The sequence below is a fragment of the Triticum dicoccoides genome, chromosome 1B (genome assembly GCF_002162155.2).
Source record: "Triticum dicoccoides isolate Atlit2015 ecotype Zavitan chromosome 1B, WEW_v2.0, whole genome shotgun sequence".
In the NCBI taxonomy this organism is placed as follows: Eukaryota; Viridiplantae; Streptophyta; class Magnoliopsida; order Poales; family Poaceae; genus Triticum; species Triticum dicoccoides.
Genome location: NC_041381.1, coordinates 624,225,654 through 624,243,913, shown reverse-complemented (window position 1 = coordinate 624,243,913; position 18,260 = coordinate 624,225,654). Strand labels below are relative to the sequence as shown.

At 47.2% G+C, this 18,260-nt stretch overlaps 1 protein-coding gene and 1 long non-coding RNA gene across 2 annotated transcripts in view; one reads left to right on the top strand and one right to left on the bottom strand.

The window, feature by feature from the left end:
* Nucleotides 1-906: 906 nt before the first annotated feature.
* Nucleotides 907-18,260, bottom strand: part of LOC119310466 (respiratory burst oxidase homolog protein C-like) — a 22,731-nt gene continuing 5,377 nt past the window's right edge. The window contains exons 3-9 of the mRNA XM_037586214.1: nt 14,509-14,557; nt 12,628-12,741; nt 12,133-12,488; nt 11,948-12,050; nt 10,160-10,236; nt 1,267-1,751; nt 907-1,125 (exon numbers count right to left, since the gene is read on the bottom strand). Of these exons, the coding sequence (XP_037442111.1) occupies nt 1,016-1,125; nt 1,267-1,751; nt 10,160-10,236; nt 11,948-12,050; nt 12,133-12,488; nt 12,628-12,741; nt 14,509-14,557 (1,294 nt within the window). The 3' untranslated portion in view covers nt 907-1,015. The remainder of the gene's footprint in view (nt 1,126-1,266; nt 1,752-10,159; nt 10,237-11,947; nt 12,051-12,132; nt 12,489-12,627; nt 12,742-14,508; nt 14,558-18,260) is intronic.
* LOC119310477 lies at nt 8,686-9,203 on the top strand. The gene is made up of 3 exons (XR_005150712.1): nt 8,686-8,797; nt 8,900-8,970; nt 9,101-9,203. It is a non-coding gene; the product is annotated as an uncharacterized LOC119310477 (long non-coding RNA).

Sequence of the window (18,260 nt, the reverse complement as noted above, 5' to 3'; positions counted from 1 at the left end):
CGGTGTCCCTGTGACAATATCATTGTTATCTGGGGTCGACTCAATCATCAAAATCTTCTCAGCAACAATGACCGGCTGGACCGGCACGGGCGGTTGTCCTGCTGCATTGACAGTTCCATCAGAGCTCACCAGGCGCTTCCATGCATTTGGTACCAGAACACCAGACCGTACATCTTGTGAGCTATACTCCATGTCAGTAGGTTCGTTACCTTCTCCTTCCTCGTATGTGCACCTTTTCGTGTTTTTCGTGAGAGTTTTTTACTAGGCCGCGCGTCCGTTCGTGGGCCGGCCCATGAGGTGGCGAGGTGGGCGCGTTGCAGGCGCCAGGTACCTATTCAGGTGCTTAAGGCGCTGAACAGGAGCTCCCTGTTTCCTAGGAAAGCGTGGCCGCGGGCGGCTGGAGCTGGGCCTGGGACTGGCCCGTATAAAATGGTACATTTTGGGCTGATCCGGTTACATTTGAACGTTACAGCAGACCAATTGCATACCAATAATGTGGCCGTGCGTTCCTCTAAAAAAATAAAAATAAAGAAGTAGCTAAAAATGCAATAAAGTTCTATATGAAAAAAAATCCATGTTAAAAAATCATTAGCAGAGTATTTATTTGGCTAATGATGGTTTTCCAGTACAAATTTCCCAACCATGAAAAAAATCGAAGAAGACACCAAAATTACAAGTACGTCAAATAAAATGACAAAAAGATAATAACTGGATTTTATGGATAGTTATGTCAATCAAATGTAAATTTGAATTTGAAATAAGGCTTGCAGAAATCTAGAAACCCATAAAATTTTCATTCCTTTGAAAAATCCAGCCAAAAGCAGGAAAAACAATCATATTTATCTAAATAAATAAATTTGTTTAACATTCCACTATTTTTAAGTCATAACAAGAATCTTGTCTTAATCGAATTGAAATACATCATACATTATTGGATGGCGAAGTATAAAAATAACATGCTTCCACTTTCCCACACAAAAAAGAGAAACTTCTTGTGGCTGAGTTATCTGCAAAACTAGAAGTTCGCATTATAAAACTCAAACTTTGTGCTGGTCTTTCTCGAGAAATCATGGGCAAGCTCGCTCAACTCTTTTGTCAGCACCGGCGTGCCACAGTAGAATACTCCTGTGTGATCCAAGAACCGGAGTTAGCGTTAACTCCTAAATGTAACGATATGTGCTAATGTGCGGGAATAAAAATTTGATGTTTATTGATCACTCTAGTTGTTCACTGCCCACAAAGTATGTATTTAGTTTTGATACTGACCAACGCGTTGTTCACTGTGCCTGAGGGCGATGCGCTCATAGACACCCCGCCAGTTTGGTCGGCCGAAATGGGTCTTGACGCGAGCACCGGAGACCACGTCGACGCCGTGCTTGGCGTGGTTAAGGGACTGGAGCAAGCAGATGAGCGCCGACCGGTTGTCGCCCTCCTCGTAGACGTTGCTGCAGTAGTTATGGAGCTCGATGACACCCTCATTCCCCATCTCCACCATCTCGTCCATGAATCCACGAAACCACTCAAAGGAGGCTTGCTCCCGGGTGATCCAGTAGAAGTAGGCACGACAAGTTTGGGGGGTGCTAGATTCGCCATCCCTGCAGTTGGGTAGCTTCATGTTGTTGACGATGTCCTTGACGAGGGAGATCAAGGGTGCGGCACCGACGCTGGTCCCCACTAGTAGCACGGTGTCATACTGCTTGTAGTCCTGCGTCGGGGCACTATATGGCCCGTCTATCACCACCTTCGGAAACCTGCAACCAAAACGTAATTTTCCACATCACGTTTACTTTCAGCAATTAAGCTAGTCATTAATTTAGAAGATTCGTTTAGGGTAGAACATTAATGACATCTATTTTCCCCAAAGATTCGTTGAGGGAAAACATATTCCCTCACTTCATCTATAATAGATTCCCACTTAATCTTGCCTTAAGTCAAACTGTTTTAGGTTGTTTTAAGTTTGGTTAACTTTACAATGGAACATATTAACATTTTTATAATTCGTAATAAATACATCACATTGTAAAAGCACATGTGTTGGTAGTTCTAGTGATATTGATTCAGCACTGTACTTGATAATATTTTTTCTAAAACACTGTGAAACTTAAAAGGGGGCCACTATGTGTTAGGTGACCAGAAATTATCATCCAACAATGATAATTGCACAAATTATCCTAATATTAAAACCAAAAACTAAAAAAACCTAAGGAAGAATGAATTAAGGGAATGGATATTGCCCTAAAAAGAACGAAAATAAAAACAGGTAAGAATAAAAACTTGCATACAGATTGCATATATATTACACTTTTTTCACTATATATAGTCTTCCCTCCGTCCCATAATGTAAGACGTTTTTTGTCACGCAACATCTGGACAGCCGATACAATTAGGACACACATTTCATTAAACTTGCTTGTACCCTTCAAGATTGATTGTTTTTATCTTATACCCAAAGTCTCGCGCACACACACCCAAGCACGTCGAAGACGAATTAGATCTCTTATTGGCATTGTTAGACTGTATATATACGTAGTCTCTGTATTAATATTGTAATATTGTATTTTACCTCTTGGTACCTCTATATAATGAAAGAGCCACACCCCGTTTAGGGTGCCGAGCAAGTTCCCAACATATTATGTTTTACATGGTATCAGACTAGGGTTTCGATGTCTTCCGCTGCTCCCGCCGCCGCCGCCGCCGGTGCGCCGACTTCCGTCGCTGCCACCGCCGTCGCGCCGGCCCTCACTCCTATGTCGCCGTTCCTTGCCTCTCGGCCCCTTGCGGCAGCCTACGGAGCCCTGCCGCCGACCGAGTCCCCGATCGGATCAAATCCGTCGGCGGATTCCTCTGCTGAGTTTGCTGCGCCGCCGTCTCATGGCGTTGCCGCGCAGCCGCCCTACGGCGTCGTCACGCCGCCGTCCGTTGGCGTCGCTCCGGTCTCGTACGGCGCGCCGCTGGTGGCCCAGGGCTACCTTCAGCCGCCGCCGTCCTCCTGGCCAGGGGCGTCCTACGCGGCGCCGCGTCATCACCAACCCTATGCGGCCCCCTCGCCACATCACTACGGGCCGCCGTCGGCGCCGACCTACTCGGCGCTGCCACCGCAGCAGCCCTACCTGGCGCAGCCACAGCAGCCCTACGCGGCGTCACCGCGCCAGTCCTACCCCGCGCCGTCCGGTTTCGTGGTCGCACCGCCGCAACCATCCTACGGGGCCGCGGCAAACTACGATGCCGACGCCCTCGTTCCTGGTGCTCCTGGCGTCTACTTGGCGGATGCTCCTCATCCCGAGACAGCCCCGTCGATGGGTCTCTACGCACCACCGATGCATGCGCATGCCGCTCAGGTCACGGCGCCATCACCGTTCTACTTCTCGCACCTGCTGCCGGTGAAGCTCGCGCCGGACAACTACCTGTCCTGGCGTGCCCAGGTGTTGCCTCTTCTGCGCAGTCGCTATCTTGAGGGCTATGTTGACGGATCCATCCCGTGTCCGCCCCCTCATCACCCGGTGTATCATACATGGGTGGCCCAGGATCAGGCCATCCTCTCTGCCATCCAGTCCTCGCTCACTCTGAGTGTCTCATCGCTGGTCATCTTCGCTGCTACATCCCGGGAGGCGTGGGCGGCGCTTCACACCAGCTTCGCCTCGCAGTCTCAGGCGCGTGCTCATTCTATACGCACCGAGCTTGGTGAGACCAAGCTTGGTGACCTCAGCATCACGGACTACTTCAACAAGATGTGGAGTCTCGCCGACACATTGGCCTTGGTTGGCCAGCCTCTGCAGGATGAGGAGTTCACCACTTTCGTCCTTAACGGGCTCGACGATGATTATGACAATCTTGTTGAGAACGTTCATGGCCGTGACGATCCACTTCCACCTCGCGAGTTGTATGCCCGACTCCTTGGCCGTGAACAGCGCATCAAGGCATGCCGTGTCTCACCGGGCTTCGCCTCCGCCAATATCGCGACTCGCGGCAAACCTCAGCGGTCTTCATCTTCAGGTGGCAAGCCGGCACCGTCTTCACAGCCGGCCTCGCGTGGCAATGCGCCATCCATCACGGGTGGCAACCGTCCGGTTGCTTGCTGCTCCTCCTGTGGTGCCCCACAGGCCTGCCAGCTTTGTGGCCTTGACCGTCACATTGCCTCTCGCTGTCACCGTCGCTACAAGCAAGATTTTCTGGGCCTCGGCAACAATGGCAAAGGAAACGACAAGCAGGTCGCCGCCGCCGTGACTAGTCATGATCATGGTCGCACTCCGTCCTACTCCATTGATCCAACATGGTATATGGACACCGGAGCTACTAACCACCTCACCGGCGAGATGGGCAAGCTCTCTACTCAGGAGCCATATCGTGGTCATGATCAGGTGCACACCACCATTGGAGCAGGTATACGCATCTCTCATGTTGGTCAGGCTTCTCTCCTTGCACACAATTTTCGCAAACTTCATCTTGCCAATGTTCTTCATGTTCCCTCTGCTACGCGTAGTTTGTTGTCTATTCCTCAACTTACACGTGATAATAATGTCCTTGCTAAGTTTCACCCTTTTCGTTTCTTTATCAAGGATCGGGACACAAGGGCCGTTCTGCTTAGCGGTCGTCTTCGCCATGGCTTGTACGCACTTGATGCACCACGCACACCATCCATGCAGTCTTCTCCTCAGGCGTTCAGTGGTGTTCGTGTGTCGCCTACGCACTGGTATGCGCGCCTTGGTCACCCTGCGGCTCCTATAGTTCGTCATGTGTTGCATCGTCATGAACTACCATTTGTGTCCAATAAATCTGCTGAAACCTTTTGTGATGCCTGTCAGCAGGGCAAGAGTCACCAACTTCTGTCTTCAGAGTCTAGTCGTGTTGTAAAACATCCTCTTGAGCTTGTGTGTTTCTAATGTATGGGGTCATGCCCAGACGTCTGTTAGTGGCCACAATTATTATGTTAGTTTTATTGATGCTTATAGTCGGTTTACTTGGCTGTATCTTATTAAGCGCAAGTCTGATGTGTTCGATGTTTTTATCCAGTTTCAAGCACATGTTGAGCGTCTCCTTAAGCAGAAAATCATCCATGTTCAATCTGACTGGGGAGGTGAATACCACAACCTCAACTCTTTTTTTAACAAACTTGGGATTTCGCATCGTGTGTCTTGTCCTCATACACATCAGCAAAATGGAACTGCCGAACGTAAGCATCGTCATCTTGTTGAAACTGACCTAACCTTGCTAGCTTGTGCATCCGTTCCGTTTCGGTTTTGGAGTGATGCTTTCTCCACAGCCTGTTTTCTCATAAATAGGCTTCCCTCACGACTCCTGAAAATGCAAACTCCGCTTGAACTCTTGCTCAAAGAGATTCCAGACTACACTTTTTTCAAAGTGTTCGGGTGTGCATGTTGGCCTCACCTTCACCCATATAACAAGCGTAAGCTAGAGTTTCGGTCTAAGAAGTGCGTCTTCCTGGGGTACAGTTCTCTTCACAAAGGGTACAAATGCCTTCATGTCCCTACCAATCGCGTTTACATCTCTCGTGACGTTGTGTTTGATGAAAACGTGTTTCCTTTTCGCGCACTTCCGACAAACTCTACCACTCCCTCACAACTGGTGCACATGTCCATACCTTTGCCTGATCAATTTGTGGATGTTGCATATGCCCCTGCGTTGTTGCCTAATCATGCTGCAGGCATTGGACGCTCCGCTCGTCTTGAGCTTCTTGATGAACAGGAAACCGATGCGGCAGCTCCTGATCGGGGTGTGCATGTGCCATGCATATCGGGTGCGACCTGCATACCAGCCCCTACACCGCCCCTGGAGGCTGCCGTGCGGGCGCCGGCCTCGCCTGGCCCGCCACTGGCCTCGCCTGGTCCTTCGGCTGGCGCCCCGCCTGTGCCTGGCCCCCGGATGGCCTCGCCTGGCGTGCCGCTGGCCCCGCCTGATCCACGGGGGGTCACGCCCGGCCTGCAACCGGCCTCGCCCGACCTGGTGGCATCTTCACCTCGGTCGGCGGTTGCTTCGACCGGCCCGGAGCTGGACCCGGTCAGTCCCTCTCGGCCGCTAGTGGATTGGCCTCGCCTGGCTCGCCGTCGCCAGGGAGCTCTAGTGCGAGCTCCTCCGATGCTGCAGCTTCGTCTCCATCACCTGTTGCGCCGGCACGGCCTGTGGTCCCTCTTCGTCCTCGTACACGGAGTCAATCTGGCATTTTCTGTCCGAAGGAATGCACGGACGGGACTGTGGCATGGCTAGCCGCGTGCATGGCTCACACTGCTGCTGATCCCACTGCCGAGCCTCGACACTTCCAGGCTGCACTGAGTATTCCTCACTGGCGCGCTGCTATGGAACAAGAGTTTCAGGCTCTTCAGAAAAATGACACTTGGCAGCTTGTTCCTCCAGTATCTGGTGTCAACGTCATTGATTCCAAGTGGGTTTTTAAAGTCAAGAGACATGCTGATCGTTCCATAAAATGCTACAAGGCACGGCTTGTTGCCAAGGGCTTCAAACAGAGGTATGGTCTTGATTATGAAGACACGTTCAGTCCAGTTATCAAGCCTACTATCATTCGCTTGCTGTTGTCTCTTGCTGTCACTCGTGGATGGTCTCTTCGTCAGCTTGATGTGCAGAACGCTTTCCTCCATGGAATTCTGGAGGAGGAGGTTTATATGCGTCAGCCACCTGGATTTGTTGATCCTGCATGCCCTCGTCATCTCTGTCGTCTAACTAAGGCGCTATATGGACTGAAACAGGCTCCTCGTCCATGGCATGCTCGTCTTGGCTCTGTTCTTCGAGCACTTGGGCTTACTCCCTCCACTGCAGACACATCGCTGTTTCTTCTTCAACGTCCTGAGGTTACGATGTATCTCCTGGTTTATGTTGACGATATCATTCTCATCAGTTCATCCCATGCTGCTGTTGATCGTCTTGTGGTTGCACTCAGTGGTGACTTTGCTGTCAAGGATTTAGGTGCTTTGCATTTTTTCCTTGGTCTGGAGGTTTCACGTTCTTCTGCTGGTTTGACTCTTACACAGAAGAAGTACTCCTTGGACTTGTTGCGTCGTGCTGGTATGCTGAAGTGCAAACATGCTATTACTCCGATGTCTGCCACTGATCGGTTATCTGCCCTTGATGGAGATTCTCTCTCACCTGAGGATGCTACTGAGTATCGCAGTCTCGTTGGTGGTCTGCAATACCTTACTATTACCAGGCCTGATATCTCCTATGCAGTCAACCGTGTGTGTCAGTTTCTTCATGCACCCAGGACATCTCATTGGTCAGCTGTGAAGCGTATTTTGCGTTACATATGTCTTACTGCCTCCTATGGTTTGCTTCTTCAGCCTGCGCCGTCGTGTGAGCTCTCAGCTTTTTCAAATGCTGATTGGGCTGGTAGTCCTGATGACAGGCGATCCACGGGGGGATATGCGGTATTTCTGGGTTCTAACTTGATCGCCTGGAATGCTCGAAAGCAGGCCACAGTGTCTCGCAGTAGTACTGAAGCTGAGTACAAAGCAGTTGCTGATGCCACTGCTGAGATCATATGGGTTCAGTCTCTGTTGAGAGAGTTGAGCGTGACTTCACCTCGTCCTTCGGTTTTGTGGTATGATAATATTGGTGCTACATATCTTTCATCTAATCAAGTGTTTCACGCCCGGACGAAGCACATTGAGGTTGACTATCATTTTGTTCGGAAACGTGTTGCACAGAAGCTACTTTGTATCAAGTTCATCCCGTCAAAGGATCAACTTGCTGACATCTTCACGAAGCCTCTTCCACAACCACAGTTTGTAGACTGTAGGCGCAATCTTAACTTGCTTTGTACTTCAGGCCATAGTTAAGATTGAGGGAGGGTGTTAGACTGTATATATACGTAGTCTCTGTATTAATATTGTAACATTGTATTGTACCTCTTGGTACCTCTATATAATGAAAGAGCCACACCCCATTTAGGGTGTCGAGCAAGTTCCCAACATATTATGTTTTATAGGCATTGCACGTGACACACTTACACAAGCGCGCACGCACGGCAGGTAGGCGCACACAAGCACGAGCACACACGTACATCGCACGCATGCACGCATGCAAACATGCACGCGCAACACACACACATGCACACAGACGCAGAGATAAAAGACTAAAATATACTCCCTCTGTTTCATAATATAAGAACATTTTTAACACCACACTAATGTCAAAAATGTTCTTATATTATGAGACGGAGGGAGTACCATATATAAGGAAATGGAAGAAAATACACAAAAGTAAGGTGGGGTGTGACTCAACCGAAAAAAAAACACATGGCCTAATAATAGCAAAAGCGAACTGAAAGTAGTTTGAGTAGTTTTTCTTTTTGCGAGATCAAAAGGGTTTTATTCCATCATGGTAGAGCTACAATTCTTAGGCAAAAGATCCTCAATACATGGGGGCAGGGGCGGGCCCACCTCAATTCAAGGGTATTCACTTGAATACCTATTATTTTTGTGGAAAAACTAGGTATATAGAGTATATATATTGCGTTGAATAAGGAAAAACGATACTGATACTCCAAAACGTGGTAGTTAACCAATTCAGCCCAAAAACAGAGGCAACCCATCGTCTATTTCCCCTCACCACCATGGCCCATTGGCCCAATTCGCTGTAGCACGCACCCATACATCTCGGCCAAAAAAAATTCCATCGATCAGAGGTCACGAACTGGTAGCGCCGCCCAGTTCCCCTGTTCTCGAGTTCTCTGCTCACCGCACGTGACCCGAGCCGCCAACCACCTGATCGGCACGGCACGGCGGCCAGGGCACAGAGCTTCTGTCGCATGATCGGCGATTGATCGCAGGTATGTGTGGCGGCAGTTGCGGCGCGGACGCGCACGGCGAATCCATCCCTGAACCCTGATCCCTTGGCCCCTTTTTGGTTCTGAATTTTCTGATCTCTGCAGTATGTGGCGGGCAACAGGATTGCAGGAATCGATTCAATTCCAAAACCACAACCCGAATTCAACTATTGAAGGTATAATTGCTAATTATATGTACTAATCCAGTAATCCTTTCACCCCAAAAATTGGGCTCTCTTCTCTCATGACGATTCATAGTCGAAGTGTTCTAACTGAATTTATTTACCATTGTCGAACTGAATTCAGGCAGGCAGGCAGGGGCTCAGTTTTGTTCTCACATTGTCCAGCAGGCTACAGTACTACTTGTGCAGCTTCCATTAACATGTACTACCTGACTTCTGCAGCTTCCATTAACATGTACTACTTGCTCTGAATTTAGTCTTGTACTTCTTTCGATTTAGTTATAGTGAAACTAGAGACTTGTTTGCAGTCAATTATGAATTTTTTAGACATGAGAATTTGCAATTTTCCATTTGAATTTTTAATGTGGGAATGTTTATAAATTATGATTTTTTTACAGTGAGCATTATCTATAACTATTAGTACTCTAAAACTTGAGCAATTTTTTTCCAGGTGTAAACCATGAACTATATAAAAACAAGCTAAGAAACAAGATGGGACAAAATTACTTGGATGATTGCTTGGTCATATTTATTGAAAGGGAACTCTTGTTGCAAGTTAAGGATGAGGACATCATCACTCATTTTCAAAGCATCAAGGATCGCAAAGTTATCCTGTAATTTGTAAGGTTTCTTATCATTTGCTATTTTCTATCCTCTATATATCTTAGATTTTGTCACCATATCTTTCAACAACTTTTACTTCTAGATGTTGAACAATACCAAGTTACGATCAATTTTTATTAATATAATATATTATGTGGTATCTTTTATATAGTTTAGAACTACTACAATAGGCTACTATAATTGATCATACGTGCTCAAAGGAAGGTTGTATGCTTCCAAAGAAAGATTTCAAATTTTGAATATACAGTCCTTAATTCCTGGGCCCGCCCCTGCATGGGGGTCCTCTGCCGAGCCACACAGCTGTAGCCCGCCCAAAGCGACTATACCTTGCCAGGCAATTTGCAACACTATTTTGCGACCTATGAAGTTTCTGTGGAATAAACATCCCATCGATCATTAGGGTCTTAGTTAACAACGAGCCAGTTCCTATAACCTCTTGAGATGGCTTCTAGATCCCATACAACCAAAGTCGAGAAGATTTGCTAGGTAATAATTGGTGTGGCTACTTCAAGGAAAAACATGGGATGTGTTTCTGTGATGCATGTTATCAAATATGTACCTCGGATTGGACGAGCTGTCAAGGCCATACTCCACCCGGATCATCTCGCTCTTCTCCTCTATTGGTGTCGGGCAAACCTGCGATTCATACGTCGCCAAGCAACCGCGCACATTGATTAGACCAGGTTGAGAATGTACATGGTTTTGGAGCTTTTAGGGAATGAATGAATGAGGTCGATGTGATTAAGTGCATCTCCAGCAGATTACATAAACTCATTTGCTATCATAAAACTGATATATTTTTCCAAATGCTCCACTAGATGACCCAATAAGGGCATGGCCATCGCTCCACTCTGGAATATGCTCCAGCTATCCACGTTGGATTCTACAGTCCAGCTCATATGAACCTGTTGCTTGCAGACCAAAGTGGTCTCCTGCAGAAGAACCCGTCTCTTGGCTGACAAAAGCTAGAGAAAATGGCCAGAATGACCTTGCTCGTGCCCCTTGCTTGAGTAAAAAATAGAGGATGAGTCCCACTAAAAGGGTGGCTAGTGTTGAGTAATCAATGTCACAACGGTGGCCTCGTATTGTCTCGCTGAGATGGAGTGCACTGGGGCAGCACCTGGTGCTGCTACCATTGCTCATGCCCTAAGGGCATGGCCAACAATCCACCGCGGACATCTGCCCCAGCTATCCATGTCGGCTCGAGTGGTCCAACATGAAGTATTGTGCTGCTTGCAGAGTCAAGCTGGTTCTTGCAGAAGAGTCGGGCCTTACAAAAGAGGAAAAGGTAGAGAGACGGCAAGACAAGTATAGGCATGCAAGGGCTCTGTACGATGTGTGACCTTCAGCCACGCTTGGGAATTGATTAAAAAATTGAGGGAGAGATTGAGTGTGGGCCTAGTGAGGCCCCTATGCTTTGGGTGGTTACCACTTCCCGGTGCTGCTCTAACACATTTATCTATTGAGAAAGGCTGGGGCAACATCAAAGTGTGATGCTTCCATAGTACAGGCCCTAAGCGGTTTGCTATCTATGCAAATGTCAGGTAATAGTCTAAATTTCTCTTTCATCTTACCTAAAAAAATGATTAGAGCATCTATAATTGGACCCATCGAATCTTCACCAAATTTTCGGGCAGACAACCTGGTCACCGCCCGAATAGAAGAAGTCACCCAATCGGACCCAGCAAAGCCAGCTTTGGACTGTCTGACACCCCTCAAACTCAGCTCATACGTGGGATAGATATGAAGAGGCTTGGATGCATCCATCACCTCAGATCCGACAAGCCGAACTCATATCAAATCTCTTCAAATCGTCCCCAGCCTAGTCCGACCCGACCAGCCCTCTTCCTCGTTTGCACCGCCCCTTCCTAGCTCCGATGCCACCCCAACTCCTAGCTTCGCTGTTGTCCTCAACCCACAGTGCTGCAACCAGAGGCCCCAACCCAAAGCGCCATTGTCTTTGCCATCAGCGACGCCGCCTTGGTACGTCCTACTACTTCGGACATATACATCGCCCTCTATGTGTTTGAATGAAATGTTCAAGCTATTTTTCTTATTCTTTTGCTTATTTATAGGTAAACAATGGATGTGTCGGATGATGACTATGGGAACAAAGACCTCGACATAATTCATGCATAAAGAGTTCGTCGGAGTCGGACGATTAAGATGCTGAAATCATGACGATGAGCACCCAGGAAGAAAGGGAAAAGCAAGAGGAGCATGTTCCGAACTTCTAGGGTTTGATAAAGGTAACAATCAAGTTCTAGATTCTTCCGATCTTATCTCTACTACATTAAAGCTGTTTTTAGGTGACCAAATTTCTGTAGTCTGTTGGAGATGCTCTGACCTTTAGGAAGACGTTGTGGAGCTCCTTGGTCCAATCACCGAGCGTCCTGATGTGGACACTGAGGTGCTCGTCCCGTGGCGCCGACGTGATGTAGAACGGGTGCCTGCACGTTCGTTCATTCATCCATTAATTTTCGCTTCAGTTAATTAAGCAAGTCATGGCCGGGGATGCCGTTGGCTACTCACCACTGGGATCGTGAGACGGCAGGACAATTGAAGAAGATGTACTGCCCGCTCTTGTAACTGAACCCCAGCGGCTTGTTGAAGCGCAGCGACAGCGCGCTCGCAGGGTCAGGGTACACGGCCACCTCCAGTATGTCCACCGACCGCGCGCTGCACCGGAGCGGCCGCGTCATTCGGTCGCACGCGTACAGGGCCTGCCGGCGCCAGTTGCCCCCCAGGGAGTAGCGAGCACGCCTGTACCACCGCCGGAGCGTGCTGGGCTCCGCCGCCGTCGGGTGGAGGTGCAGGCTCAGTTTGCTGCTGAGGGCTGTTCCGGTCGGCTTCGCCGTCTGCAGCAGGAGACTCTCCAGCTCGAACAACTGTAAATCGATTCATCCCACGACATGATCAGTGACACGCCGATGCAGCACGGATGATTAATCTCATGTGGCAAGGGAATTGCGCCATTGTTGTTTGGATCAAAATTAAGGCAACCGGGAACAACTACGTCTCAGTTACCTGGATGTAGCCGAGGTCGTCAGGGTCCAGTTCCTCCATCATGAGCCGGGCGTACTTTTGGGACTGTTGTGTGTCCATGGTTAGTTTGTTTGCATTCGCGCTCAGCATGATCATCTGCACACCAGAGCACAACAACAAAATAATGTAAATATTTTTGGCAGTTCTATTAATGCAAAATCTTAAACCATGAAATAAATATGCAATGTACTCCCTCGTTTCTTTTTAGTCCGCATATAAAATTTGGTCAAAGTTTGACTAAATTTATATTAAGAAATATCAGCATTCAAAATACAAAACCAATATTATTAGATACATTATGAAATTAATTTTCATACTGTATAATTTTAGTATTGTAGATGTTGATATTTTTTTATATAAATTTGGTCAAACTTTGCTTAGTTTGACTTATACAAATCTTATATGCGGAGTAAAAAGATATGGAGGAAGCATATTAAAAAATAAGAGCTAATCAATGATTACTGGTTTGACAATACGTGTGGACTTGTAGGAAAATGACATGTCAAAGTCATGAGAATGTCCACCCTTGATGCCGCCCTCCAGCGACACCCAGGGGAATCCTAGCACTTCTGCTACAGTCAACCCATTTTTAGTCGTCATGGCCGCTGCTACCGACTTATGGAGTACTCCCTCTGTGAAGAAATAAAAGAGCGTTTAGATCATTAAAGTAGTGATCTAAACGCTCTTATATTTCTTTAAGGAGGGAGTATATTGTAGTGATGGCATGCCACACTCCAATGGTAACTTGGGCTTATTCTCCTGGCAATGGTCATGGCTCGGGCATGGGGACATCGGTTTCTCAGCTCAGCGAAGCCGGATACCGGGCGGTGTACTTGGGATGAGATCACATTTGTGCATCTAACGTGATCTCGGTTGGGTGGTGTGGTGGTCGACAAACCGTGGTATGTAGCCATGAGAAACAGTGACGCATGAGCTGGTCATACGGTGATAGTATACAGGGCGGATGCCCTCGAGGCTTGTTTCCATTGTGCATGACTGTGTGGACGGTTTCATCCTCTTCGAATGCACATAGATATATTTGTATATGGCTTTGGTGGCATGGATGCTGGGGTGGTAGCCATTGGTAATGGTTGCTAGGTCAGGTGTTACGTTATGGCTTCATGCACACGTGGTGGTGATCGTTGAGGCGTGAGGTGCCGCCATGAGGTGGTGTTAAGTGTTGGCGGGGGCGCACAATGTGCAACGGGGTTGTCTTCTCATGGTCTGAGCATCCCTATGAGGCTTGGAGAGAGACTTTGTGCTATGGTCGAAAGCCTTTCATTGACTTTGGTCGATGACGACAAATGGTGGCATGCTTGGGCATTGTTTTTCTTCTTCTTGATGGCAATTTGTGAAGCTCCATTCCTCCCTCGTCACAGGGTCCTATGAACTCTAAGTGAAAAAGCAGGCTCAATTGGAGCAGGTGGCAATGACGTTTATGTTGTCACCTTCTTGGGGATATCGCCTTGGAGCGACACAGATTGGAGAGCCGACAATGTTTGTGGGTGTTGCTCGTGGTGCATTACTCGTAGGGCGACATGATGGGTTCTGTTAGAATGGTATGTTAGGACAATGATAGTGAAGGTTGGCGTGGCGGATGTGGTTTGCACACGAGCGACTGTCTTGTGTTACAAGGATTGCGATGGTTTTGTGTTGTGCGCCATTCCGGCTCGAGTGAAGGGTGTAAGGCAACAATCCGTAATATTGGCATGTGTGTATGTTGTGCGTGTGGCTTTATTGTCATGTGAGAAGGGAGATTTCTCATCCGATCTGGTTTCTCGCATAAATAGAGTTGTCATCTGAGGTTTTTAGTATGTTTCTCCGAGAGACCTAAATGAACGGGTCAGAGTACGATGAATTTACCTCTTTGATGTCCTCCTCGAGGATTCTCCCGTCACCGTCATTGTCAGTCCTATTGGTTAATTGTTAACAAAATACATAGTTAGTACGTAAATTTGTTGTAGATGTTTACTCTAGTATGATAGTAAGATAACTACTAGTTTAGTCCACAGTATCGGGTTAGTGATGCACAAACAATACAAACCAGCCGAGCAGAGCGTGTGATACCAACGTGCACGCCGATGTGTTCTCAAACCTTTTAGGCAGTATTTGTAATGGGCTATTTGACGAAATCACGTTGCAGTTATACAATGGGTGCTGGGAGATCAAATGTGCACCCTCCACCGACAAGGACTAAAGTGCATACTTGTAACAAGATTTTCTTTCTAAATAACCCCTTGGGGACATGTTGGCGTCGCACACTCAGCTTGGCTAGTTTCTTTTTTTTGTGCATCAGCATCACTTACGCAAGATTATTGACCAAACTAGTTGACTTTGAACCGAACATTCACGTGTTTGCTATCCATCAGGTAACTCAAATCTATTTTTTCGTTCAATCAAATATGAAAAAAAAACTCAGATGACGGGAATAACTTATGTTTTCCATGTACTAGGTATTTTTTGTTCGTATTTTTAGCTAATACCAATGCTATTAATTCATTTCTTCTTAGACTAACTTATGCTTTTTATTCTTTTGTTTGTATGTTTTGTTCAATTTAGAAGAAAACAGACCGTGACTAACACACACATTTTCTTCATTGACCAATTGAAGGTGCACATATGGTTGTGAAAGGAAAGAGAAAGACAAATGAGTGGAGATAGTAGCAACATGACTCAAATGGCTAAGAGCATCTGCAACCGCAATACCCAAAAACTGGCATCAAACGCAAGCGGCACGTTCGTGGACAGTGACTGGATGATACGTCTCTAACATATCTATAATTATTTATTGTTCCATACTGTTATATTATTCTTGGATGTTTTACAATTATTTTATAGCAACTTTATATCATTTTTTGGGACTAACCTATTGACATAGTGCTCAGGGCCAGTTGCTGTTTTTTTGCTTGTTTTTTACTTGGCAGGAAATCAATACCAAACGGAGTTTAAATGCAGCGAAACTTTTTGATGATTTTTCCTGGACCAGAAAACACCAGATGGGCCAAAGAAGTACCAGAGGGGTGCCACGAGGGGGCACAGCCCACCTGGGCGCGCCTGGGGGCCCAGGCGCGCCCTGGTGGGTTATGCCCACCTCGGTGGCCTCCCGCACCGCCTCTTTGCTCTATAAATACTCCAATATTCCAGAAACCCTAGGGGAGTCGACAATAATCAATTCCAGCCGCCGCAAGTTCCAGAAAACACCAGATCCAATCTAGACACCATCACAGAGGGTTCATCATCCTCATTGGTGCATCTCCGATGATGCGTGAGTAGTTCATTGTAGACCTCCGGGTCCGTAGTTAGTAGCTAGATGGTTTCCTCTCTCTCATTTGATTCTCAATACAATGGTCTCTTGGAGATCTATTTGATGTAACTCTTTTTGCGGTGTATTTATTGGGATCTGATAAAATTTGAGTTTATTCAGATCTATGTTTTTATCCATGAAAGTTATTTGAGTCTTTTGGTCTCTTATATGCATGATTATTAATAGCCTCATATTTCTTCTTTGAATCTTTGGTTTAGTTAGGCCGACTAGACAATTTTTCTTGATATGGGAAGAGGTGCTTTGTGATGGGTTCGATCTTATAGTGCTTGATCCCAGTGACAGAAGGGGAACCAACACGTATGTATCGTTACCATTAAGGATAACAAGATGTGGTCTATTTCTACATAAATAGATTTTGTCTACATCATATCATCGTTCTTATTGCATTACCCTATTTTTCCATGAACTTAATACACTAGATGCATGCTGGATAGCAGTCGATGTGTGGAGTAATAGTAGTAGATGCAGGCAGGAGTCGGTCTACTAATTTTGGACATGATGCCTATATAATGATCATTGTCTGAATATCGTCATGATTATTTGAAGTTCTATCAATTGCCCAACAGTAATTTGTTTACCCACCATATGCTATTTTTCTCGAGAGAAGCCACTAGTGAAATCTACGGCCCCCGGGTCTCTTCTTTATCATATTTGCCTTCAAGATCTATTTTTATTTGTTTTTATTTTCAGATCTATTAATTCAAAAACACAAAAATACCTTGTTGTAATCTTTATTTATTTATTTTATCTCGCGTTCGCGCGAGATCTATTTATTCAATCTACTACAATTTTATCTATCTTTTTACCAGTGAGGGATTGACAACCCCTCTCGTACGTCGGGTTGAAAGTATTTGTTCTTTGTGTGCAGGAGCTGTTTACGTGGTGTTGCGTGGTTCTCCTAGTGGTTTGATAACCTTGGTCTCATCACTGAGGGAAATACCTACCGTTGTTGAGCTGCTTCATCACTTCCTCTTTGGGGAAATACCGACGTAGTTCAAGCTGCATCACTGGACACCACACCAAAAAGGTCCGCCACAACCATGAAACCCAAACGTCATACCTCAAATACATGCATATGCTAAACTACTCATCGTCAGAGATCTCGATGATCTCCCTACCCGGCGCCGGGTACACAGGCAAGTGCGGAAGCTCTTGTGTCTGCGGAGGCTCTGACAACTCCCCCACCCCCTCCGCCTCCGCGCCCAGTTCGGTGAACATCGGCTTCGTCGTCACCTGTTCTTGCTAGATGAACCGCTGGTTGGCCTCACGTAGGCCTCGTCCTGAATGGACTCGAGGATGGCGGTTTGCTCCACCATCTCTATCACTTGGGTGGCCTCGTACTCCGCCTCTGTGCCCGCCGTGGCCAAGCCCACAACCTCGTCCTCCTTCTCCACCACCTCCTCCTCCAGCTCTGTCGCCTCCTTCTTCATAGGCTCGGCTTCCGGCGGCTGCTCCCCGTCCTCCTCCTCCTGCTCCTGCTCCTCCTCATCCTCTGATGGCTCCGACGGATTCGGAGGAAGGCCTATGGCAAAATGAGTAGCCCGCCTCGCCTGGATCTGCTCCAGCAGCTAGACCCTCCGCTTCGGAGTGAGCATGGCATATGTGGTGATTCGGTGCCTCGACAATAGTAGAGGTGAACGTATTTGAAGTGTCGGCGGCGAAGAGGAGAGGAGAAAGAGGAAATGGGATGGATAGGGTTTGGTTGCCGCCGTTTGGCTTAAATTACCGGCCTCCTCCCTCGGGCGACACGCCAGAGCAGCACCATGCGGCACGGAGCGGAGTAGGTGCCCGTCGGACCAGCTGTCTCTCCAAGTCCCCACGTGGGCCCTATCCGCCAGTCCTATGTGGCAGGTGTGCCCCTGTGCGTCCGGGCATAGATATTGGCTGGGTATGGGGAGTGTCGGTCAGTCCGAGCGTTTGGGTCGGCTATGGGAAGGCCAGTTGGGTGGCGTTTTTGCATCCGGGCACTGACCAGGCAACCCGTCCAGGCATTTGGAAGGGTATGGGGGCTTCGGCTGTAGATGCTCTAAGTTATATGTTCAATGTTCTACTATAATCATACTCATATTTAGAAAAATTACATTGTATTGCAGTTATATTTGCATGCCCTACAATGGTGCAAGTTATGTGTATTCTTTATGCAAGTGTCCACTCGTATTTTTTTGTCTCCATCGTAGTTTCCTGTATTTACTTCTGCTTCCTTGAAGGTAAAACTACTACATGAATTTCATCTATCATAAAAAATATTTTTAACCTTCTAGATGATATTTTTATTTCAATCATTATGTTT